Source organism: Hemiscyllium ocellatum, chromosome 25, assembly GCF_020745735.1.
Source record: "Hemiscyllium ocellatum isolate sHemOce1 chromosome 25, sHemOce1.pat.X.cur, whole genome shotgun sequence".
NCBI lineage: Eukaryota > Metazoa > Chordata > Chondrichthyes > Orectolobiformes > Hemiscylliidae > Hemiscyllium > Hemiscyllium ocellatum.
Genome location: NC_083425.1, coordinates 8,120,366 through 8,147,591, shown reverse-complemented (window position 1 = coordinate 8,147,591; position 27,226 = coordinate 8,120,366). Strand labels below are relative to the sequence as shown.

General features: G+C 45.4%; 1 protein-coding gene across 1 annotated transcript; it reads right to left on the bottom strand.

Annotated features, from left to right (window-relative positions):
• Positions 1-399: 399 nt before the first annotated feature.
• Positions 400-26,651, bottom strand: LOC132827916 (voltage-dependent calcium channel gamma-4 subunit-like). Its single transcript, XM_060844729.1, has 4 exons — positions 26,284-26,651; positions 7,049-7,132; positions 3,375-3,515; positions 400-1,168 (listed from the first exon to the last, which is right to left on the bottom strand). Exons 1-4 carry the CDS (start codon positions 26,498-26,500, stop codon positions 624-626), a joined length of 987 nt encoding a protein of 328 aa, XP_060700712.1. The 5' UTR covers positions 26,501-26,651; the 3' UTR covers positions 400-623.
• Between the last annotated feature and the right edge of the window lie 575 nt (positions 26,652-27,226).

Below are 27,226 nucleotides of genomic sequence, written 5' to 3'. Positions count from 1 at the left end.
AGTGGGAACTGGATAGTGGGGGAGGGGGAGAGGGAAGTGGACAGTGGGGGAGGGGGAGAGGGTGGGAGCGGGGGGAGTGGAAACTGGACAGTGGGGGAGGGGGGGAGGATGGGAGCTGAGGAAGTGGGGACTGGACAGTGGGGGAGGGGAAGAGGGTGGGAGCTGAGGGGAGTGGGAAGTGGACAGTGGGGGAGGGGGAGAGGGAAGTGGACAGTGGGGGAGGGGAAGAGGGAGGGAGCTGGGGGAGTGGGAAGTGGACAGTGGGGGAGAGGGTGGGAGCTGGGGGAGGGGGAGAGGGTGGGAGCTGGGGAGTGGGAAGTGGACAGTGGGGGAGGGGGAGAGGATGGGAGCTGGGGGAGTGGGAAGTGGACAGTGGGGGAGGGGGAGAGGGTGGGAGCTGGGGAGTGGGAAGTGGACAGTGGGGGAGGGGAAGAGGGTGGGAGCTGGGGAGTGGGAAGTGGACAGTGGGGGAGGGGGAGAGGATGGGAGCTGGAGAGTGGCTGGGAGTTGGAGGAGTGAGAGTAGACGGGAGGGGAGATGGAGGAGGCCATGGGAGCTGGGGGGAGAAGGCCTGGAGGGGGAGGTGACGGTGTGTGGGGCACGGGGTCAGGGAAGGTGAGAGCTCAGACTGGTGTCGTTCGCCTGTTCATGATGTTGGCGACCAGGTCTTCCTGCAGCTCCTTCTGGAAACAGTTATGGACCTGGAGGAAGCTCTCCTCCTCCTCTGGCTGGTAGCTGGCCCTGGTAGGTCCCTTGGCCGCCTCTCTGGACAAGGAGTACATGGAGATCTCGGTGAGGGGCACCACGCTGCTCACTATCTTCATACCGGCGGCTGAGGACAGCTCCCGTGCAGGGGAAGGTTCCTCAGACCTGGAGCTGCAGGCTGATCTCCGGCGCTGGCGATACCTGTAGCTGGACATCCTGGCGTAAGGCGAGGAGGAAGTCTTTAAGTAGTCCCGGTGGGACCTGCTCCGCACCACTTTGTTCTTGTCAATGTAAATACTGACAGATAGCACTCCAGCCATCTCTGCCACAATAAAGGACAGCGCCCCAAAATAGAAAGACCAGCCATAAGAATACAAACTCTTCTTCTCGTCATCGTTTTTATCCCAGGGGTCACCCGTGTTGCTGGATATATACACGATTATCCCAATAATGTTACTCAGCCCTGGAACAGAAACAGCATTTGTCAGTCACATTCTGAGGAAGGGTCACTCAAACCAAAACCTTAACTCTGGTTTCTCTCCACAAGATGCTGCCAGACTTGCTGAGCTTTTCCAGCAATTTCTGGTTTTGTTTCTGATTTACAGCATCCCCAAGCTCACGGTCTTGTAAACCTTTGGGGATTCTAACACAGATTCCACTAAATCCTGTGGTTCAATGTGTTGACACAACTATTCCACTCTCTCTCCACAGATGCTGCCAGACCTGCTGAGTTTCTCTAGTGATTTATGTTTTTAGCTCAGATTTCCAGCATCTTCAGAAACTGGCTTTCAAATAACTGGGAACGGGCTGCTTGCTCGTTCCTATCCCCCACTTACTGCTTTACAATGGGAAAATAATGGGAAATATCTGAAGAAGGATCACTGGACCCAAATCGTTAACTCTGCTTTCTGTCCACGATTTCTGTTTTGATTTCTAGAGGGAAGGTGGGAGTATTGGGAAATGATCCTGCTGCTATAGGGACACATTGTTGTAGTTTTTATCACACATTCAGTTTTTACCATTGGTGGGACTCTGTTTAAATAAACTCTGTTCAATAAATTGACTTTATTAAATAGGCTGTTTAATATTTCTTTCCAATACATGATTCCAATATATTAACAATAATATTCTATTTTCAGTAGTGTAGTGTTCATGTATGAATCATTGGCTGTATCTGTGATACAGTATCTCACCAGTTGCTGCTTGCCACTGTGTGGGAGATACAGTACAAACAAGATTCTTTGGAGATGGACTGTGGTCCACATTCAAAATTGTGAGCCAGTTTTACTTGCTGGTACATGTGACCACGTGTATCAGAATTACAGTCTGTGTGCTTTGATGTATATTTTTAAGTTGCGTGAGAAACCTGTGTCTCTCGATGTGGTGGCTGCTGAGGTGCAAGATGCCATAAGTGACACCGGAGAGAGTGTGTGGAGAGATTAATATGGTGTGTCAGGGTGGGGGGTGCTTCAGAGTGAGGGGAGGGGAGTATGAAGAATGGGTGAGTGTGACTGTGAGGAGTGAGTGAGAATGAGGAGTGGGTGACAGTGAGTGAGTGAGAATGGGGAGTGGGTGACAGTGAGTGAGTGAGAATGAGGAGTGGGTGACAGTGAGTGAGTGAGTATGAGGAGTGAGTGACAGTGAGTGTGTATGAGGAGTGGGTGACAGTGAGTGAGTGACAGTGAGCAGTGGGTGACAGTGAGTGAGAGTGAGCAGTAGGTGACAGTGAGTGAGTGAGGAGTGGGTGACAGTGAGTGAGTGAGAGTGAGGAGTGGGTGACAGTGAGTGAGTGACAGTGAGCAGTACGTGACAGTGAGTGAGAGTGAGCAGTAGGTGACAGTGAGTGAGTGAGAGTGAGGAGTGGGTGACAGTGAGTGAGTGAGAGTGAGCAGTACGTGACAGTGAGTGAGAGTGAGCAGTAGGTGACAGTGAGTGAGTGAGAGTGAGGAGTGGGTGACAGTGAGTGAGTGACAGTGAGGAGTGGGTGACAGTGAGTGAGTGAGAGTGAGCAGTAGGTGACAGTGAGTGAGAGTGAAAAGGACTCTATAAAGTAATGAGAGGTATAGATCGAGTTGTTTGTAGTTGTCTTTTCCCTAAGATGGAGTATTTCAAAACTCGGAGGTACATTTTTAAGGTGAGAGGAGAGATTTAAAAACAACGTAAGAAAATGTTTTACACAGAGGGGTGGTTCAAGTGTGGAATGAACTTCCTGAGGAAGTGCTGGATGTGGGCTCTGTTACAGTGTTTAAATGACATTTGGATTGATACATGAAAGGGAAAGGTTTGGAGAGATATGGGCCAGGAGCAGGGGACTACTTTAGTCTGGGATTATGTTCAGCATGGACTGGTTAGACCGAAGAGTCTGTTTCCATGCTGTATGATTCCATGACTCTATAAGAGTGAGTGAGGGTGAGGAGTAGGTGACAGTGAATGAGAGTGAGTGTGAGAGAGGACTGGGTGACTGTAGGGACTGGGTAACAGTGGGTGACTGTAAGGAGTGGGTTACTATGAGGAGTGGGTGAGTGAGGATTGGATGAACATGAGGAGTCAGTGAGTGTGAGGAATGGGCGAGTGTGAGGAATGGGCGAGTGTGAGTGAGTGAGAATGAGGAGCAAGTGAGAACGAGAGCAATGAAGGATGAATGAATCAGTGCTGAACAAAGCACTCACCTGCTGCTACGAAGAGGATGCCTGCACTAAGGATAATGTTGGTTTTGCTGCTGTACAATTTGCCAGCTCCAACACACAGACCAGCCAGGAGCAGCAGGATAGCACTGAGAATCGGAAATAAACTGGAAGCACGGACAATGCCTGGGTGAGAAGAAAACAAGTTGATCACATTTTATATCAGAGTGAATGGGTTCAAAGGACATTGCTTTAATTTTGGGAATTCAAAACAAAATAAATCAGCCATTTACTGAATATGACCATGTGTGTTCAGGACAGGAAGGTGTGTACCTGAAGCAATAGATCAAGACTGTTACAATATCTCATCATCTTATCAATCCTGCTGCGCTCAACAATGTCTCATCATGTGGAGAAGTAGTGACCAAGTCACCAAGATTCCAGGTTAGATCAATGGCTTCTGCTCTAACAGGATGACAGCACATGTGTGGTGAGAGAGTGTAAGCATGAGAGTGTGAGACTGAGAGTGAGAGTGACAGTGAGTGAGAGAGCGAGAGTGAGAGTAATAGTGAATGTGGGAGTGAGAGTGAGATTGTGACAGTAAGAGTGTGAGGATGAATGTAAGTAAGAGTGTGAGTCTGAGACTGACTGGGTTTGAGTAAGTGTGTGTGGGTATGAGTGAGTGTGTGTGAGAGTGTGACTGTTACAGTGAGTGAACATGAGATGTGAGTATGTGATAGAGTGTGAGACTATGAGAAGATGTGCGTGAGGTATGTGAGTGTGAGATAGTGTGTGACATGAGAGCACGGTATGAGTGTGAGGTGCAAGTGAAGGCAATTGCGAATGGAATGGAGAGTGAGGTTTGAGTATGAGAGTGAGTGAGTGGGGATGAGATTGATTGTGGGTTGGGGTTGGGGTGGTTGTGTACGTTTGAGTGCTAGTCAGAGTGTGAGTGTGAGAAAGGGTGGGGGTGTTGGTGTGTATATGAGTGAGAGTGAGAGTAGGTTGGGTTTGTGGGAGTGGGATGTGGGAGTGGGGTTATGGGTGGGTGTGGGAGTGGGAGTGGGGTTATGGGTGGGTGTGGGAATGGGAGTAGGGTTTTTGGGTAGGTCATAGAGTCATAGAATCATAGAGATGTACAGCATGGAAACAGACCATTCGGTCCAACCCGTCCATGCCGACCGGATATCCCAACCCAATCTAGTCCCACCTGCCAGCACCAGCCCAGATCCCTCCAAACCCTTCCTATTCATATACTTATCCAAATGCCTCTTAAATGTTGCAATTGTACCAGCCTCCACCACTTCCTCTGGCAGATCATTCCATACACGTACCACCCTCTGCGTGAAAAAGGTTTCTTTTATATCTTTCCCCTCTCATCCTAAACCTATGCCCTCTAGTTCTGGATTCCCCGATCCCAGGGAGAAGACTTTGTCTATTTACCCAATCCATGCTCCTCATAATTTTGTAAACCTCTATAAGGTCACCCCTCAGCCTCCGACGCTCCAGGGAAAATAGTTCAAGCCTGTTCAGCCTCTCGCAATAGCTCAAATCCTCCAACCCTGGCAACATCCTTGTAAATCTTTTCTGAAATGTTTCAAGTTTCACAACATCTTTCCGATAGGAAGGAGACCAGAACTGCATGCAATATTCTAACAGTGGCCTAACCAATGTCCTGTACAGCAGCAACATGACCTCCAAACTCAATACTCTGACCAATAAAGGAAAGTACACCAAGCGCCTTCTTCACTATCCTATCTACCTGTGATTCCACTTTCAAGGAGCTATGAACCTGCACTCCAAGGTCTCTTTGTTCAGCAACACTCCCTGGACCTTAACATTAAGTGTATAAGTCCTACTAAGATTTGCTTTCCCAAAATGCAGCACCTCACATTTATCTGAATTAAACTCCATTTGCCACTTCTCTGCCCATTGGTTGATCCGATCAAGATCCTGTTGTAATCTGAGGTAACCCTCTTCGTTGTCCACTACACTTCCAATTTTGGTTTGGGAGTGGGTTTTTGGGTTGGTGTGAGAATGGGAGTAGGGTTGTGGGTCCCTGTGGGCATGGGAGTGGGGTTGTGAATGAATGTGGGAATGGGGTTATGGGTGGGATGTGGGAGTGGGGTCATAGGTGGGTATGGGATTGGGGTTATGAATGGATGTGGGAGTGGGAGTGGGGTTATGGGTAGAATATGAGTGTGGGAGTGGGCTATGGGTGGGGTGTGGGTGTGGGGCTATGGGTGGGTCTGGGAGTAAGAGTGGGGCTATGGGTTGGTGTGGGAGTGGGGTTATGTGTGGGTGTGGGTGTGGGTGTGGGAGTGGGGTTATGTGTGGGTGTAGGATGTGGGAGTGGGATTATGGGTTGGTCTGGGAGTGGGATGTGGGAGTGGGGTTATGGGTGGGTGTGGGAGTGGGAGTGGGGTTATGGGTGGGTGTGGGAGTGGGATTATGGGTGGGATGGGGTGTGGGAGTAGGGTTATGGATGGGGTGTGGGAGTGGAAATGGAGTTATGGGTGGGGTGTGGGAATGGGGTTGTGTGTGTGGTGTGGGAGTGAGAATGGGCAGTGGGTATTGGAGTGGGGTTACGGGTGTGAGAGTGGGAATGGACTTATGGGTGTGTGTGGGAATAGGAGTGGGATCATGGGTGTGTGAGAGTGGGAATGAGGTTATGGGTGAGTGTGGGAGTGGGGTCATGGGTGTGTGAGTGTGGGAGTGGGGTTATGGGTTGGTGTGGGAGTGGGATGTGGGAGTGGGGTTATGTGTGGGAGTGGGATTATGTGTGGGTGTCGGAGTGGGGTTATGGGTGGGGTGTGGGAGTGAGGTTATGGGTGGGTCTGGGTGTGGGAGTGGGATTATGGGAGGTAGAGAGAATGGGAGTGAGGGTGGAAGTGAGAGAAAATCCCTGCAAAGGCTTTTGGTGTTCCTGAGCTCGGTGTGAGGGTGGACAGTTGGAATACCTAATGCTCCCAGGTGTGCCCTTACACAGTGACATGAACCTGATGAATAACCTACAGATGACAACAAGGTTCTGGATGTCACTATTGGGTATTGTCTCAGAAGGGCTTTTGGCCGAAACGTCGATTTCGCTGCTCCTTGGATGCTGCCTGAACTGCTGTGCTCTTCCAGCACCACTGATCCAGAATCTGGTTTCCAGCATCTGCAGTCATTGTTTTTACCTCAGAGTAATCCCTGTCTAGTTTCACATTGAAAAATGTAGCATTGGCAAAATTATCAGACAGGTAATGCTTGCTGTCAAATGACCTCCCAGACTGAGTTACAGGAATAGGAGAGAAACTGTAGGGAAAAGTCTATCGCTCAGGTTTGTAAAACAAGCTGCTTGATCAATAAGGTGATGACCAGATTGAATCAAGTTCAAGTATAATCTTCATGACATTTGAGAATGGGTAATAACTCAAACAGGGAGTGCAGCCCTAAGACTACCTCTGTTTTCAACAAATGTTCAATCATCAATGATCAGACTCTAGAGGGAATAAGGATGAACACAGGGTCTATTAGCATTAGTGTAGGGGCTATGTAGGGCTCTATATAAATCATGGAAGATAGCTTGGGAGAATTATATGAAAGTTAAGGTTTGGAAGAATTAGCTCACATTGCCAAATGATCTAGATTTATTGATTATTCCAGTTCAGGTTTGGCTCTGAGTTACATCACTGATCGCTTTCACATAATAAACATTGAGTTTCTTTAAAACTTACGTAAAAGGTATTCTGATCCCTCCTGGTCATAATCATCATCTTCTGGAAAGTAATTGATTCTGAAGCAATTTCCTCTTTGAAGTCCTGAGATTGTAAAAACCAGAAAGAAACCAGTCAGCACCACTGTGACAGGTCCATCAAAAAAAGCAAAACTTAATAACAAGTTAACTAGATTTATGATTGATAATTACTGGAGTTTATTATACACATACTTGTCTGCTTTGCCTTAATAAATTACAGTGTACTGTTGTCACAGTCTTAAGAGATCACCACTCTGAGTTTGTCAGTTTCACTGTTAAAAAAAAGGTGCCAAAGTTTACACAGATAATTTAATCGTCCTGGAAGCATTTCGTTAGGGAATACAAGATACCCTTTGTGAGAAGTATCTAAAACTGAATTGCACCAAATGTACAATGAAAATCTTCTGCTCACATTGCTACACATTGAAAAGTTATCTTATCTCTTTTGCTTGACAGAACCTGACAATGGGCCTGCTTCCCTTCTGATGGTCAACATGAGATTACGCTTAGGAGATTGTGCAATTCCAAACGTACATGACTATGGGGCAACCAGGTAAAATATTCTAAATCTCTGCAAGTTAGAAACATTAGGGGAGGGATTCTGAATGTGGGGTCTGTGGGATCATGAGCTGTAATGCTGGGGTTGCAGCCTCAAGGTAGCATTGGCTGCTGTGGTGTTCTGTAGCACCTGGACTCTTTTCCATGTCCCTTAGTGTCATATGTTGTCCCTCCTCCCTACAAGCCCCACACCAAACCCAGCCCCTATCCCAGTGTTCAAGCCTCAAATGGAGTCATAGTGGAGTTTCCAAAAGTTTGGGGCTCTGTGCAAAGTGGGTCAGTCATTTGTGAATTCTCAGGAAATGGCTTTGTTTCGTGCAGTTGAAAGCTTTTGGGGAATTGAGGTATATTAACCTCTGCATGAGATAAGTAATGTGATCATTGACTATCTGAACTTTGCTGTTTGTTCTAACTTTGAACAATCTTCATTGAATCTTCATTGTGATAAAATCCAGATTTATTACCTCAGTTGTTACTTCATTACCTTTCTTCAGACTCCAAACTTTTGTGTGCTCTCCCTTGTTCAATCTTCAGGCTTTTAAAACCTAAGCTTTGTATCATTTAATCAATATGATGTGATTTATCTGTTCTTCTCTGATATTTCTTTCCAGCCTTCAGCTTTGGCCTTTCACATCGGTCTCTTGACACAAGATAGTGCTTGTTTACTTGTTAAATTGAGCACATTTTTCACAGGATATAGATCCAGTAGCAACATTCACCAACTGACATTGCTTTTATCTAATATACAATTAACTCTATATCTCTCAAGCATCTTCTTGTTCTGAATTTGAATACTTACTCTTTTGCATTTAATATCCCGTTTGCTTTTAGTTCAGAGACCATGGAAGATAATTGCAAAGCTAAATTCCTTCAAATGTAACCTTTAATTCCATCCTTAAAAGAGTTTTCCCCATTGCACCACTGTACTATTTAACTATCTTACACTAGCCTTAAATCCACATTATAAAAACTCAGTTTCAGAAATAGTTGAGACTAAAATTGTAGTAATAGTGGCTCAAACGTTGAGCTTTACAAAGTGGTTATGTTTTGAAATGTATATTCAACTCAGTAAAAAAAATGTTCATGACCATCGCAGCTTGGAGGCCCGACAATTGCCATTGAGAGAGAAATTCAAACAAACCCATTCAATGAAGAACAAAGAGACCTTGGAGTGTCAGTTCATTATTCCTTGAAAGTGGAGTCACAGGTAGATAGGATAGTGAAGAAGGCACTTGGCATACTTGCCTTTCTTGGTCAGAGCATTGAGTATAGGTGTTGGGAGGTCATTTTCCAACTTTATAGTACATTGGTTAGGCCATTTTTGGAACATTGTGTGCCATTCTGGCCTCTCTGCTATAGGAAGGATATTGTGAAACTTGAAATGGTTCAGACAAGATTTACAAGGATGTTGGCTGAAAATGTGTTGCTGGTTAAAGCACAGCAGGTTAGGCAGCATCCAAGGAACAGGAAATTCGACGTTTCGGGCCAGAGCCCTTCATCAGGAAAGGATGTTGCCAAGGTTAGAGGGCTTGCACTATAGGGAGAATAGGCTGGGGCTGTTTTCTCTGGAGCATTAGAGGCTTATAGAGGTTTATAAAATCATGAGGGGCATGGATAGGGTAAATAGACAAGGTCTTTTCCTGAGGGTGGGGGACTCCAAAGCAAGGTTTAAGGTGAGAGGAAAACGATTTAAAAGGGACCTTAGGGGTAACTTTTTCACACAGAGAATGGTCTGTGTCTGGAATGAGTTGCCAGAGGAAGTGGTGAAGGCTGGTACAATTACAACATTTAAAAGGCATCTGGGTGGGTATATGAATAGGAAGGGTTTGGAGGGATATGGGACAAATGCTGGCAAATGGTGCTAGATTAATTTAGGATATTTGGTCAGCATGGATGAGTTGGAATGAAGTGTCTGTTTCTGTGCTGTACAATTTTATGACTCTATGACTCTAATAGTGGCTGAAGATTTTAATAGCTTTTCAGAGTATATCGTAGAGAAAGAGAGAACAGCTCCAATTTGAGATACAGAGAAAAGGGGCTACCACTGTGGAAAAGCAGGATCAGCTGTTTGTGTTAACCAAGCAGGATGCTTGGGAGAGTTCAGTTGCTATTCTAAGTGAGAGAGAACACAACAGTTTGAGCTCCTGAAGACTTAAATAATAGGAATTCATTACTGGTGATAACTATTTTGGCATAAACTTGAGCTGAGTGGGTTGTCAAAGGGTACTGGTAGACATTACCTGCCAAGATAGATTAGCAAACTAAGGCTGACTGTGGGACTGTTTCTGCAATGCATTTAATGTACAGTTTGACATGTGATCTGGAAGGCCAATGGGATGCTATCCTTTATTACGAGAGGAATTTCACATAAAGGTAAGGATGGGATGCTTCTGTTTCATAGAGTACACATTTCAAATACTGTGTGCAGTTTTAGTTTCCTTATGTAAAGGAGGATGTAAATGTGTTGGAGATAGTTTGGAGGAGGCTTAATTATTAATAGCTGGAATGAATGTGTTGTCCTATGAGGGCAGGTTGGACAGACTGGGCTTGTTTTCGTATCAGTTTCGAGTGTGCATTTAGTTGATTGAAGTCTATGAGGTCCTGAATGGTCTTGCCAAGGTGGATGTCGAGTGGATGTTTCCTCTTGTGAGTGGCTTCAGAATTAGAGGGAACTATTTTAAAATTAAGGGTTATCCTTCTAATTAAGGGGCAACCTTTTTTGTGAGGTAAGGAGAAATTCTTTCTCTCAGGTGTTGTGTGAGTCCAGAACACTGCCTCAGAATGTGATGGAAGCAAGTTCATTGAATAATTTTAAGGCAGAGTTAGATAAATGCTTGTTAGTTAGGGGAATCCAAAGGTTTACAGAGGTGGATGTGAATGTCAAATTTGAAACACAAACAGACCAGCTAAACCCTTATGGAATGGCCAAGCAGGCTTGAGGGGCTGAATGGTCTTCTCCAGCACCTAATTTTCGACTGGTACATAGACCTGTCAAAAAGTAAGGCTTTGTGTAAAAAGCATTTCATAAAACAGATTTTATTATTTTGCATTAAGGAATGCAAAACTTACTTTTCCCTTTAGTGCGACACAGAAAGTGGGGCTAATAGGTAGTTGTGTATTTTTGGTGGTACAGGCTTGATGGGTGAAGGGCCTCTTCTGCACTCTGTGATTCTACTATTAGAATTTGTCTGTTTGTTAATATGCTTAATCAATGCTCAGTTTAGTTTGTTTGTTACAGTAAAAGTATTAAAACATTTGGTCTTGTAAATTTCTTCAGTTTGAATAATTGTTTGGATTATTTATCTCTTTTAAAAATAGTGACAGATTTAGAGACATGTAGCATGTTCACTCACAGCAGTTATGACATCAATGAAATGCCAGGTTAAAGAACCACAGGAGTAAAAGATACGTCTGGGGAAGTTATAATTCAATTGTACCATACTGTACTCTGATCAGATCAGTCTGGTGATGGGACATCAATTTCTGGCAGCATCAGGTTTGAGATTGTTGCAAAGAAGTCAACAATTGAATTAGGAGGAAAGCTGACAAACTATTATGGGATGACTGAATCGGGAATCCAGTGAAAGTGCAAAGACTGACAAACGGAATGGAAAGAGTGGCTCTACAAAACTTAAATCAAATTACACAATGCAAAAGGAAACCATTTTCAACCAGCAAAAAGCAAATTGAGAATACAGTTCAGTCAGTTCTCTCTTACATCGATGGAAATCCTGATAGGCTCACAGTGTCAAAAGCCCTACTATTTAGTCCTGGGTTGGGGCTCAGTTATGAGGGGAAAACAACAAATGCTGAAGATCACAGCAGGTCAGACAGCATCCATGGAGGGAGAGCAAGTTAACATTTCAAGTCTAGATGACTCCTTATCAGAGCTGAATGTGATGGAAAGTCTTTATTATAATTTTTCTACTCCAATTACCACACAGTAGTCAATGAAATGATCAGATGATGTGTTTACTGGGAAGCCAAAAGGCAGTGAAAGAGCGCAGGTGGAGTTAGGGTTAAAATGACAATAATATTCTTAGGCCTGCTATGTTGCTAAATAATAATCAATTAGTCTGCTGATGTAAGGAAAGCATTGATGTCATGAAAAAACATCCTATTGTGGCTTAATCTTGCTAGGAGGCTACAAGAAAGGACAAGATCATTTGACATTGCATCACTTCCTGTTATGGTATATCACAGAGTCAGCATGCTATATTGGCAGCATGGTACCACTCCTACCTCCCAACCAGCACTTTTTGCCTGTCTCATGTTGCCCTGAAGAAGGTGGTGCGGAGCTGCCATTTTGAACTGCTGCAGTCAATGTGCTGTAAGTCGATCTACTATGCCACCAGAAAGGGAATTCCAGTATATTGACCCAATAATACTGAAGACATGGCAATATAGTTCCAAAACAGGATGATGTAGGGTTTGAAGTTTGGGGAGTGGGGGACTTGCAGTTGGTGATGTTCCCACATATCTATTGCCTTTCTCCAAGTGGTTGTGGGTTTGTAAGGTGCTGTCTAGACTTTTGGTGAATATCTGCGGCACATAGAGTCACAGAGTCATAGAGATGTACAGCACGGAAACAGACCCTTCAGCCCAGCTCGTCTATATTGACCAGACAACCTTACCTAATCTAGTCCCATTTGCCAGCACTTGGTCCATGTCTCTCTAAATGCTTCCTGTTCATATACCTGTACAAGTGCCTTTTAAAGAGCAGCACGGTGGTTCAGTGGTTAGAACTGCTGCTCCACAACACCAAGGACCCGGGTTTGATCCCAGCCTCGGGCATCTGTGTGGAGTTTGCACATTCTCCCCGTGACTGCTTGGGTTTCCTCTCGGTGTTCCAGTTTCCTACCACACTCCGAAGACAGACTCATAGAGTCATAGAGATGTACAACATGGAAACAGACCCTTCGGTCCAACCCGTCCATGCTGACCAGATATCCCAAACCAAGCTAGACCCACCTGTCAGCACCCGGTCCATATCCCTCTAAACCCTTCCTATTCATATACCCATCCAAATGGCTCTTAAATGTTGCAACTGTACCAGCCTCCACCACTTCCTCTGGCAGCTCATTCCATACACGTACCACCCTCTGCATGAAAAGTTGCCCCTTAGGTCTCTTTTATATCTTTCCCCTCTCACCCTAAACCTATGCCCTCTAGTTCTGGACTCCCTGACCCCAGGGAAAAATACTTTGCCTATTTATCCGATCCATGCCCCTCATAATTTTGTAAACTTCTATAAAGTCACCCCTCGGCCTCTGACATTCCAGGGAAAACACCCCCAGCCTGTTCAGACTCTCCCTGTAGCTCAAATCCTCCAACCCAGGCAACATCCTTATAAATCTTTTCTGAAACCTTTCAAGTTTCACAACATCTTTCCGATAGGAAGGAGACCAGAATTGCATGCAATATTCCAACAGTGGCCTAACCAATGTCCTGTACAGCTGCAACATGACCTCCCAACTCCTGTACTCAATAGTCTGACCAATAAAGGAAAGCATACCAAACGCCATCTTTACTATCGTATCTACCTGCAACTCCACTTTCAAGGAGCTATGAACCTGCACTCCAAGGTCTCTTTGTTCAGCAACACTCCCTAAGACCTAACCATTAAGTGTATAAGTCCTGCTAAGATTTGCTTTCCCAAAATGCAGCACCTCACATTTATCTGAATTAAACTCCATCTGCCACTTCGCAGTCCATTTGTCCATCTGGTCAAGATCCTGTTGTAATCTGAGGTAACCATCTTCGCTGTCCACTACACATCCAATTTTGGTGTCATCTGCAAACTTACTAACTGTACCTCTTATGCTCATATCCAAATCATTTATATAAATGACAAAAGGTAGAGGACCCAGCACCGATCCTTGTGGCACTCCACTGGTCACAGGCCTCCAGTCTGAAAAACAACTCTCCACCACTACCCTCTGTCTTCTACCTTTGAGCCAGTTCTGTATCCAAATGGCTAGTTCTCCCTGTATTCCATGAGATTTAACATTGCTAATCAGTCTCCCATGGGGAACCTTGTCGAATGCCTTACTGAAGTCCATATAGATCACATCTACTGCCCTGCCCTTATCAATCTTCTTTGTTACTTCTTCAAAAAAACTCAATCAAGTTTGTGAGACATGATTTCCCACGCACAAAGCTATGTTGACTCTCCTGAATCAGTCCTTGCCTTTCCAAATACATGTACATCCTGTCCCTCAGGATTCCCTCCAACAACTTGCCCTCCACCAAGGTCAGGCTCACCGGTCTATAGTTCCCTGGCTTGTCTTTACCGCCCTTCTTAAACAGTGGCACCATGTTTGCCAACCTCCAGTCTTCCGGCACCTCACTTGTGACTATCGATGATACAAATATCTCAGCAAGAGGCCCAGCAATCACTTCTCTAGCTTCCCACAGAGTTCTCAGGTACACCTGATCAGGTCCTGGGGATTTATCCATCTTTAACCGTTTCAAGACATCCAGCACGTCCTTCTCTGTAATCTGGACATTTTGCAAAATGTCACCATCTATTTCCCTACAGTCTATATCTTCCATATCCTTTTCCACAGTAAATACTGATGCAAAATATTCATTTAGTATCTCCCCCATTTTCTGTGGCTCCACACAAAGGCCGCCTTGCTGATCTTTGAGGGGCCCTATTCTTTCCCAAGTTACCCTTTTGTCCTTAATATACTTGTAAAAACCCTTTGGATTCTCCTTAATTCTATTTGCCAAAGCTATCTCATGTCCCCATTTTGCCCTCCTGATTTCCCTCTTAAGTATACTCCTACTTCCTTTATACTCTTCTAAGGATTCACTCGATCTATCCTGTCTATACCTGACATATGCTTCCTCCTTTTTCTTAACCAAACCCTCAGTTTCTTTAGTTATCCAGCATTCCCTATACCTACCAGCCTTTCCTTTCACCCTGACAGGAATATACTTTCTCTGGATTCTTGTTATCTCATTTCTGAATGCTTCCCATTTCCCAGCCATCTCTTTACCTGCGAACATCTGCCTCCAATCAGCTTTTGAAAGTTCTTGCCTAATACCGTCAAAATTGGCCTTTCTCCAGTTTAGAACTTCAACTTTTAGATCTGGTCTATCCTTTTCCATCATTATTTTAAAGTGAATAGAATTATGGTCACTGGCCCCAAAGTGCTCCCCCACTGACACCTCAGTCACCTGCCCTGCCTTATTTCCCAAGAGTAGGCCAAGTTTTTGCACCTTCTCTCGTAGGTACATCCACATACTGAATCAGAAAATTGTCTTGTACACACTTAACAAATTCCTATCCATCTAAACCTTAAACACTATGGCAGTCCCAGTCTATGTTTGGAATGTTAAAATCCCCGACCATAACCACCCTATTGTTCTTACAGATAGCTGAGATCTCCTTACAAGTTTGTTTCTCAATTTCCTCTGACTATTGGGGGGTCTATAATACAATCCCAATAAAGTGATCATCCCTTTCTTATTACTCAGTTCCATCCAAATAACTTCCCTGGATGTATTTCCAGGAGAATCCTCCCTCAGCACAGCTGTAATGCTATCCCTTATCAAAAATGTCACTCCCCCTCCTCTCTTGCCTCCCTTTCTATCCTTCCTGGAGCATTTGTATCCTGGAATATTAAGCTGCCAGTCCTGCCCATCCCTGAGCCATGTTTCCGTAATTGCTATGGTATCCCAGTACCATGTTCCAACCATGCCCTGAATTCACCTGCCATCCCTGTTAGACCCCTTGCATTGAAATAAATGCAGTTTAATTTATTAGTCCTACTTTGTCCCTGCCTGCCCTAACTGTTTGACTCACTTCTGCTATGTGTAGGTTAGGAGCATTAGTCAGTGGGAAATGTCGAGTAATAGGGTAGGGGAGTGGGTCTGGGAGGGATACTCTACAAAGGGTCAGTGTGGACTTGTTGGGCTGATGGGCCTGTTTCCACACTGTAGGAATTCTAATTCTAAAAAATGCTGTAATTGTACCAGCCTCCACTTCCTCTGGAAGCTCATTCCATACATGCACCACCCTCTGCGTTAAAGATTTCCCCCAGGTCACATTTATATCTTTCCCCTCTCACCCTAAACCTATGCCCTCTTCTTCTGGATTCCCCCAACTCAGGGAAAAGACCTTATGTAATTATCCCATCCATGCCTCTCATGATTTTATAAACCTTTATAAGGTCACTCCTCAGCCTCCGATGCTCCAGGGAAAACAGCCCCAGGCTGTTCAGCCTCTCCCTATAGCTCAAATCCTCCAACCCTGGCAACGTCCTTGAAAATCTTTTCTGAATCCTTTTAAGTTTCACAACATCTTCAGATAGGAAGGAGAACAGGATTGCACACAGTATTCCAAAAGTGGCCTAACCAATGATCTGTACATGACCTCCGAACTCTTATACTCAATGTTCTGACCAATACAGGAAAGGATACCAAACACCTTCTTCACTATGGCACCTGACATTTATCTAAATTAAATGCCATCTGCCACTCCTCAGCCCATTGGCCCATCTGATCAAGATTCCGTTGTAATCTGAGATAACCTTGGGCGGCACGGTGGCACAGTGGTTAGCACTTCTGCCTCACAGCGCCAGGGACCTGGGTTCAATTCCCGCCTCAGGCAACTGACTGTGTGGAGTTTGCACGTTCTCCCCGTGTCTGCGTGGGTTTCCTCCGGGTGCTCCAGTTTCCTCCCACAGTCCAAAGATGTGTGGTTCAGGTGAATTGGCCATGCTAAATTGCCCGTAGTGTTAGGTAAGGGGTAAATGTAGGGGTATGGGTGGGTTGCGCTTTGGCGGGTCGGTGTGGACTTGTTGGGCCGAAGGGCCTGTTTCCACACTGTAAGTAATCTAATCTAAAAAAAAACCTTCTTCGCTGTCCACTACACCTCCAATTTTGGTATCATCTGCAAACTTACTAACTATATCTCTTATGTTCACATCCAAATCATTTATATAAATGACAAAAACTAGTGGAGCCAGCACTCATCCTTGTGGCACACCACAGGTCACAGGCCTCCAGTCTGAAAAGCAACCCTCCACCACCACCCTCTGTCTTCTGCCTTCGAGCCAGTTCTGTATCCAAATGGCTTGATCTCTCTGCATTCCATGAGATCTAACCTTGCTAACCAGTCTCCCATGGGGAACCTTGTCGAACGCCTTACTGAAGTCCATATAGATCACATCTACCGCTCTGCCCTTATCAATCCTCTTTGGTACTTCTTCAGGTGGGAAGGTGAGTGAAAATGACACAAGGAGTCTCAAAGGGATGGAGACAGGCACCATAAGTGGGCAAACATTTGCCAGATGGAATAAAACGTGGGAAAATATGAGTTAAGCACTTTGACAAAAAGAATAAAGCAGCTGGATATTATTTATATTGAGATACACTGCAGAAAACTGAAGCACAGAAGTGTATGCATGAATCACAAAAAAGCTAGCATCCAAGTTTTGCAGTTGATAGTGAAGGCAAGAGGAATGTTACCTTTTATTTCAAAGGGAATGGAATATAAAAATAATAAGTATCGCAAAGAAAAACACAAGACGTGGGTTAGACCACAGCTAGAATATTGTAAATAGTTGAGGTCCTGTTATCTGAGGAAAAATATACTGGCATTAAAGGCATTCTGGAGAAGGATCACTAAATTGATACTCGGTTTGGGTTGATTTTCTCATGAGGAGAGGTTTGAGTATGTTGGACCTGTACTCACTGGAGTTCAAAAGAATTGGAGGAGACCCTTTGAAACATTTAAGATTCTTAGAGGACTTAATAGGATGCTGACAGGCTACTTCCCCTTATGTGGAATTTCGAAAAAGGGCATAATTTCAGAATAAGGGGTCACCCATTTGATATAGAGATGAGGAGGAATTTCTTTTGTCAGAGGGTAGTTAACGTGTAGAATTGTTGTAGAGGCTGGGATGTTACAACGATGCAAGGCTGACATGGATATATTCTCAATCGGTGGGAATCAAAGATCAGGGAACGAAGGTAGAAAAATGGAGTTGAGGATTATCAGATTGACCGTGATCTCATTGGATGGAGCAGACTTGTTGGGTTGAATGGTCTATTGCTGGTCATTTATCTTAAGGTCTGATGGTCACACACATGCAGATCCTTTAGGATTCATTGAAGTGTACACTGCTTGTGATCGCTGAGCTAAGTGCCTCCCTGTTGCCCTCAGCAGCTTCAGCACTTCCTCAGATGTAAGTCCCCTGATGTAACCCAGATGAGGATGAAGCTATGGGAATTACTGGGCAGGCTGGTTCAGTCCCAAAACTACAACTACATCCTGGAACGCTTTTTTTTTCACATGGTTGACTGATATTATTATTTTAATGCAATATAGATTAATCTCCTTCAGAATTTATTAAGGGGAATTAAAAAGAGTTGAAAACTTTAGGTGAATGTTAAACCAAGTTTCTGATGTAAATATGGAAATGAGAATTTATAAGAGAAAAGTTGACAGAAAATGAAAGGAGTAAGGTTTTTAAGTATATGATGGTGCTACAGTGAAATAACAATGTGTCCCGAGATTTAGACCTGCAAAATAATATGGATTGTTGGAAGAAACACAAGAGTTTCCCTCCAGAGAAGCTGCAAGATAGAAAACTGAGATAGTACATTGCTAATACAGGCAGGAAAATATACATCTGGCCTGCCAATTTTTAAATCAGCATATTTTTTTCATATCTGAAACATGGTTGTGTTAACCAGACAAATGATCCTTTCTATATATTCTCTATTACCTGATATAGAGCCAAAGAATCATCCTTATAGAGTCACAGGTCATATAGCATGGAAACAGACCATTCGGTCCAACTCGTCTTTGTAGACCAAGTTTTCCAAACTCAATAGTCCCACTTATCTGCATTTGGCCCATATCCCTCTAACTCTTTGCTATTCATGTACCTATTCAAATGTCTTTTAAATTTTGTAACTGTACCTGCATCCCCCACTTCCTCCGGCAGTTCATTCCATGTATAAATCACCATCTGCATGAAAATGTTGCTTTCAGGTCCCTTTTAAATCTTTCCCCCCTCACCTTAAAAATGTACCCTCCAGTTTTGAACTCACCCACCCGAGGGAAAAGACCTTTGTTATTTGCCTAACGTATGCCCCTCATAATGTTATAAACCTCTATAAGGCCATCCCTCAATTTCCTACACTCCAGTGAAAAAGTCTCAGCCTACCAAGCCTATCCTTATAACTCAAACCCTCCAGTTCCATCCTGGTAAATCTTTTCTGAACCCTCTCCAGTTTAATAACATCCTTCCGATAGCAGGGTGACCAGAACTGCACACAGTCCTACAGAAGAAGCTTCACTAAAACCCTGTACAACCTCAAAACCTCAACCTCTTTTCTCAAAGATTTGAACAATGAAGGCAAGCGTACTAAATTCCTTCTTAACCACCCTGTCTACATGTGATGCAACTTCAAAGAACTATGTACCTGAACCTCTAGGTCTCTCTGACAACATTATTCGGGGCCGACCATTAAGTTTTGCCCTTGTTTGTTTTACCAAAGTGCACTTATCCAAATTAAACCTCATCTACCACTCCTCAACCCATTGGCCTAATTGATCAAGATCCCCTTGTAATCTTAGGTAACCTTCACTGTTGGCTATACCACCAATTTTGATGTTATCTGCAAATTTATTAACCATGCCTCCTATATTCTCATCCAAATCATTTTTATAAATGACAAACAAAGGTGGACCCAGTACCAATCCCTGTGGAACAATGCTGGTCGCAGGTCTCCAGTCCCAAAAACAGCCCTCCACTGACACTGGGATCTGGATCAGTGGTGCTGGAAGGGCACAGCAGTTCAGGCAGCATCCAACGAGAAACATCGATTTCGCTGCCCGTTGGATGCTGCCTGAACTGCTGTGCTCTTCCAGCACCACTGATCCAGAATCTGGTTTCCAGCATCTGCAGTCATTGTTTTTGCCTCCACTGACACCCTCTGTCTCCTACAATCAAGCCAATTTTAGCTCCATTTCTCATCGGCCCTTCACCCTAATTGGCTTCTAGTGGGACTTAAAGGAGTAAGGTATGTTCCAAAACAAGTTTGTGCATTTCCATTAAATTCTGAAGCATGAACTAATCAAGGAATGTTCTTAGAATTGCTGCAATGTGTTTGAGAGGTTAGGTTACCAAATGCACCTATGATGATTTCTGCATTAGAGAAGAGTTGAATGACTCAGTTGTTAAATAATTTAGCTTCACAAACATATGCCTGTGTTGAGAGTGAGAACGAGAATTGGAGGAATTCACTGTTGAAAGAAAAAGAGTTAAGAGTATGTATGAGGTGTGAATTGACAGTTTGTTAGTGAGAAATCCATTTTACTGGCCCATTAACGATGGTTCCTCGCCCTATCCCAGTGGAATCCAAAATACCAAGACTGTATTTTCATAGAATCATTGAGTGATAAAACACAGATAAATCCATTTGGCCCTTTTCACATATGTTAGATATTTGATTGAATTATCCAACTAATCTCATCTCGCCCTGTTCTCAGACCTGTCAATCTGTTCCATTCAAATGTTAATCAGATTTCTTTTTAAAATTACTGTAAATTTTGCCTCCTTGATATTTTAAGCGAGTCAGCCATGTGTTCCAGATCACAAGAACTCACTGTGTCAAAAATACTTCCTCAGGCCACTTCTTGTTTTTTTTGCCAATCACCTTAAATATCTAGTTTTTAACACCTTGGCCATTAGAAACCAGTTCTCTTTGTTAACTCTATTTAAAGTCTTCAGGATTTTAAATTTCTCTCTAAGGAGGACATCCCAACTTCTCCAAAGTATTGACAAAACTGTAATTCTTCATTCCTGAAATGATTCTCATAAATTTCTTCTGCACCCTCCTAAACTCTCGATGTCCTTCCTAATGTATGATGCCAAAACTGAACACAATAATCCAGCTGAGGCCTACCTAGTGGCTAATGGAGATTTAGCACAACATCTTTGTTTTCAGCTTTTATGTCTCTATTAGTAAAGTCAAGCATCCACTTACAGAAGCAACACACTATGGATGCTGAAAATACAGAAAATCCTAAAAATACTCAGCAGGTCTGGCAGCAGTTGTGAAGACAGAAATGGAGTTAACATTTCAGGTCCATAACCTCTCATCAGAACTGGGAAAAGTTAAAAATGTAGTAGATTTTAAGCAAATGGGGAAAGTGGGAAGAAAGAACAAAACAGCAGGTCTAATCGCGTGAAAGGTTGAATGACAGAAGAGTCAATGTAATGGGACAAATGGATAAATAAAAGCTGAACTTGGAGGAGGTGTACACGACAGGATCATTTGTAGATGATGCACAAAAGCAAAACTGCAAGGAAAATGAGAGAAAGGTGAAAACAAATCAGAACAGAAATGATGATCCAAAGTTGTTGAACCCAGTGCTGAGGATAGAAATTGGTGAAACGCCTAATCAAAAGATGAGGTGCTGTTTCTTGAGCTCATGTTGAGTTTTGTTGGAAGAGTACAGCAGGCTGAGGACAGAGAGGTTTGCGTGGCATTAGGGTAAAGAATCACATTAACCTGTGAGTGGAAACTCAAGGGTCATGTTTGAGAACAGAAAGGAGTTGTTAGACAAAGTGATCACATTCAATGTAAAGCTGACTTCATCATGAATACAGTATGCTACACTGAAAGTAATAGCAAACTGTTTTGAAGAATAGTCACTGGAATTGAAATGTTGACTCTGTTTTCTCTCCATAGATGCTGCCAGACCTGCAATTTTTATTTTTGTTTCTTTCAGATCTCTAAAGTTCTTTGAAATATTAACTCTTTCCCCTTTACAGATGCTCGAGGGCAGTCAATCATCCAGAATTCCTTGTAACAGTTTTCCACTTTTGAAATGTAGATACATTTTATGTATATAAATCCTCAGGATTAACTGTTTAAAATTGAATCACATACTTCATAATCGTCTTTCTTCATTCTTTCCACTAACCTACATCACTTTACACTTCCTTGCATTCACTCAGCTCTGCCTAATCTAGCACTTCATCTGTGGTCTCCTGAAGTCAGTTACTTCTTCACTTCACGAGCAAAGTACACCCAGGTCCAGAATACTAACATCTGGGTGAGTAATGATCCGTGCACCAAACCCTGGCAAAAATCATTGTTTCTTCCTTTCAGTTAGCAAAACAACCATTCACCACAACATTCACTGCTTATGGTACTTTGCCACTTCTGCACAATGTCCTCCCTTTAACCCCATAGGCTTTCATTTTGCCAGCAAATCCATCATGGACTGCCTTATTAAATACTTATTCAGAATCAAAGTAAGCTGCATCAGAATGGAGAGATGGTGAAGTAATGATACTATAACTATAGAGTCATGAAAAGATGCAGGCTATTGGTAATACTGGAGGAATATGGCTGCAGTCTTGAAAGACTGCCTAGTCTATTCTGATTTGCTGTGTTTTCTAAATCCCACAATGGCATCTGGCAGAATTTAAATTGTTGGTGATGGTGACCATGAAACCATCATCATTTTTGTTTAAAATCCATCCGTTTCACTAATGTCCTTTAGGGAAGAAAATCTACCATCCTTACCTGGTCTGGCCTCCTTGTGATTCCAGACTCACAGCAAAGTGGTTGGCTCTAAGGTGAAGGGTGATTAGGGACAGGCAATCAGTGTTGGCCACGTGCATGATGAGGGTTTGAGAAAATGGAACTTATCACCCACAGTATGTTCTTGGTGGCTGTGACACTGACAATTGTGGTTGGCTTTAGCAGGAGGTATTGCAATTCATGGGCTCACTGTCTGTTAATTCAATTGGAGGTTTATCGGTCGAATCATAGAGCAGGAGAAAGAGGCCATTCTGGCCATGCTCCCTCTCCTATCTTTTCAAAGATATGGCCATTTCCTTCCTTCTATTCCTGCCAATGGCACCTTTTCAACAATATCTCCAATTCTTGGAAGTCAGTCTAGAATCTGCTTCCGACACTGAGTCAGGCAAAGTGTTCCAGATCCTACCACTCATTGATTTAAAACTATCTCTGCAACTTTCCTCCAGTTCTTGCTGTTATTTTAACATGCAAATTGAATTGAATTAATTATGGCGTGTATCAAGGCACAGTGAAAAGCTTTGTCTTGTGAGCAATACAGGCAGATCACAGAGTTACGTAGCATAGATAAGTAAATAATAGGTAAACAGCAGCAAAAACCAAAATACAGGTACAGGCGAATGTGTGTAACCTAGCTTAGTGTGTGCATTATATTAGATTACTTACAGTGTGGAAACAGGCCCTTCGGCCCAACAAGTCCACACCGACCCTCTGAAGAAGAGCAACCCACCCAGATCCATTCACCCTACACCTAACACTATGGGTAATTTAGCATGACCAATTCACCTACTGTGCACAGCTTTGGACCGTGAGAGGAAACCAGAGCAAACCCACGCAGACACGGGGAGAATGTGTAAACTCCACATAGGCAGTTGCCTGAGGTAGGAATTGAACCCAGGTCACTGGCACTGTGAGGCAGCAGTGCTAACCACTGAGCCACCATCCATTGAAAATTACGTTGGAATACAGAGACGAAAGGTTTAAAAAGGTCCCCTGTAACTTTAATGGATTTTTTTCTGGAGAATTATAGAAGTCTGTGTGTTGGCTGTGATTGGAGATCGGTTTGTGGCAAAACAGACAGTCTTTATTATTTTCCCCGGAGAGGCAGCTGTAGAAAGGCCTGAAGCTTGTAGCGTGTAGTAATGGCTAACCCGATTCCTCTGCTGTTTGGGTCATGAGGAAACTTGGCTTTGCAAACAGAGGAGAATGGTATGCAGTTCGAACGGGGTTGAAGTGATGGACTGACTAACATCGGGTAAACCAATAGGGCCTTGCCACCTGGTCACCTGTACTGGGCAGTCTCCCAACCAGTATCACTGGTCAAGAGGCGGTCAGTTCTGTGGGATCTTCCTCGACAAGAACTGGCGTCTCTAGGGCGCTGGGCCAGGCCAGTGGAAAGCTGAATGGTGAGCAGGCATGTGACTGGCAGGAGGGGCTGGATTCCTGTGTGGAGCTGGGGCTGAGATTCTGGGAGGGGAGGACAGGAGGCCTGGCCCACTGGGTGGGTAGAAGCTCACGGTGTGAATGGACGCCGAGGTCCCTGGGGGAGTGGGGGGTAGGGTAGAGCAGGCAGCGAGAGAGCTGTGTGTTCACAAGTGGAAGGTGCCCCGATAGGAACAGAATAATTCCCCAAACCCATACCTGGTACTCCACTGGACAACCCCAACAATGTTCCCATGTTCAACACGGTCAGGCTGCGAATAAACCCAAAATGCACAACCTCCCGGCCTTTCAACACAAGCAGGAAGACTGAGATCCGGAAAATCTTCCAAATTAGTGGGCGGCACAGTGGTTTGCACTGCTGCCTCACAGCGCCAGAGACCCGGGTTCAATTCTCCCCGTGTCTGTGTGGGTTTCCTCCGGGTGCTCCCGCTGTCCAAAAAGGTGCAGGTGGCCATGCTAAATTGCCCGTAGTGTTAGGTGAAACGGTAAAGGTAGGGGTATGAGTGGGTTGCGGGTCAGTGTGGTCTTGTTGGGCCAAAGGACCTGTTTCCACACTGAAAGTAATCTAACTCCTGGTGCTCCGGTTTCCTCCCACAGTCCAAAGATGTGCGGGTCAGGTGGATTGGCCATGCTAAATTGCCCATAGTGTTAGGTAAGGGGTATATGTAGGGGTATGGGTGGGTTGCGCTTCGGCGGGTCAGTGTGGACTTGTTGGGCCGAAGGGCCTGTTTCCACACTGTAAGTAATCTAATCTAAAATAACAAGATACTTCGGGAAGTGAGTCCCACAGGCAGGGGCTGAGGGCGATGGCTGTCACATTGAAGGGGAGCTGGACATAAACACGAGGATAATGCAAACGCGTTAAATGAGGCAGAATCGGAGGGAGGGGAGGGAAATGGAAATCTCAAAACCAGCAGCAATATCAGCATTGGCTGGGTTGGCTTGATTCCGGACTGTGGTTCCGAATGCAAACAGCAGAGAGCCGCAAATCCGATCCTGTTTGTGACAAAAGGCAGAATCCCGCCTTTTGATGAATCTTACATAAGCTGGTTTCATAAGCAAACGCCTTTCTGTGCGCTTGGCTGACGGAGCACATGATGTGGCTCTGAGGGCGCATTGACTGTCCGCTGGAATAATACAGACATGGAACCGTTCACGTGTGTACCCCCCCCCCCCACCCCCAGCTCCCTCCCCCACCCCCCTCCCTCACTCTGAGCAATAAACAGAGACACAGACAGCCGGGGACAACGCAGTGAACGCGCGGAACCGTGCACCCCCTCCATCGGAAAAGGCAAAACCCATTGCATTCAAACGCCTCGCTTCCCAGCGGAGACAGTGGGCACTGCAGATGCTGGAGTTCAGAGACCACAGAGTGGGGCTGGAAAAGCACCGCGGCTCAGGCAGCATCCCAGGAGCAGGAGAATCCACATTTCAGGCAGGAGCCCTTCGCCCTGGTTCATTCCTGATGAAGGGCTTTTTGCCCGAAACGTCGACTCTCCTGCCCCTCGGTTGCTGCCTGACCTGCTGCGCTCTTCCAGCCCCTCACCTCTCAATCCCTGGCAAAGTCTGCTTCCAGTCTGACAACTTTCTCCCCCTAATCCTCAGGTCGGGAGCGAGCTCTGAATAAATTCAGTCTGTCCCCCGGGTTCAAGATGTGCGTCTCCCTGTGAATTCCTCTGTGTGTGTGTGTGTGAGAGAGAGAGAGAGAGAGACAGAGATCCCCTGAATATTGTGGATATTCCTGTGAAACGATCTGAATGGACTTACTGACCAGTCCCGCCCCCACCCAAGGCTCCCGGGATGGACACACACTCTTCCAGACAACTCTCTCATACACACACACACACACACACAAGCACACACCCCCCCCCTCCCCCCACACACACAAACACTCTCCCCCCCCACACACAAGCACACTCCACCACCCCCCCCACACACACGCGTTCACACATATTCACATACGCACACACACACACACACACACAGACTATCACCCACACTCACACACACACTCTCACATACACACTCTCTCATATACAGTCTCTCATATACAGTCTCACACACACACTCTCTCATATACAGTCTCACACACACTGTCTCTCACACACACTCACATACACACTCTCATATACAGTCTCACACACAGTCTCTCACACACACACTCTCACATACACACTCTCTCTCACACAGACACACTCTCACATACACACTCTCTCACACACACTCGCATACACACACTCTCTCATATAGTCTCACACACACTGTCTCTCACATACATTGTCACACACACACTCATACACAGACTATCATTCACACTCTCTCACAGACACACTCTCACATACACACTCTCTCACTCACACACACTGTCTCTCATACACAGACTATCACCCACACTCTCTCACACACACTCTCTCTCACACACTCGCATACACACTCTCTCATATACAGTCTCACACACTCACTCACGCACTGCCTCACACACACTGTCTCACACACATACTGTCTCTCTCTCACACACACACACACACACGCACTCTCTCATCCGCGTTCACAATTCAGGGTTTGGAGACTGTATGTTAGGACTCTCCCCATCCCGAGAGAACCGCCAGGTGAATGTGTTGAATAAAACACTTTTACCTTCGACACAACAAACCCTCCACAGCCCCGAGTGAATCATCGAGCCTTTGTCCTTCTTCACTTGGTTCTCGTCGCTGGTGCCGTTAGTTCCGTTGCAGATGTAAGCCCGGGAGTGCAGCCAGTAATCCGTGCCGATCGCTATACTCATCAGGCTGAAAGCAGCGAAAGCGCCCATGATGGTGAAGAGCATCTGTACGCCGGGGTCACACCAGCCCATGGTGTCTCATAGCCCGGCCAGCGAGCGGCGGGGAGACCGAGAGAAGCGCCCGAGCTCCCTGGGCTCCTCAGGGCTGGCGCGGGCAGCTCTCCCGGGCCACATGCCGCTCGGACCCGCTTCCCATCCGGCCTGCACTCTCACTCTCGGAGCCCCCCCCACACCCCGGTGCCTTTTGCTGCCTCTGTCCCGGAACTGGGCTCACTCTCCCGGGCCACGGGGCCGCCGGCAGCGCTGATCCATTGGGAGGGGAAGGACTCCAACTTCAGTGCAGTCAGTGTCTTGGCTTCCCTTCAGATCCCCATCTCCTTGCTGCTCCTTATCTCACTCACCGGGCTCCTGGTGCGGGAGGGGAGGGGAGGGGAGGGGAGGGTGGAGAGTGGGGGGGGGGGGGGATGCAACGTGACTGCGAGAGAGAGAGGTGGGGGGGTCCTTAATAAGACGCTCCTGTCCCCACTGGTCACGGACTCCTTTGTGTGTGAGTTCCTCTCCCTCAGCCAGCTTTTCATTCTGGCTCTTTTTGCAGCAGCCTCTTAACCCCCTCCCCCCACCCCCCCCCCCCCCCCCCCCGGGTGAGTGGGGGAGGGGGTGTTCAGAAATAATTGCCCAATGCCCTCGCCCCAGCATCCGGCTCAAACCCCTCATCTCCCCGGGACTCGGGGTTGCAATGTGAGGTTGTTTTAGTCCAGGATGGAGGACAAATCTCAAAGTAGGGGAGGGGGGCAGCTT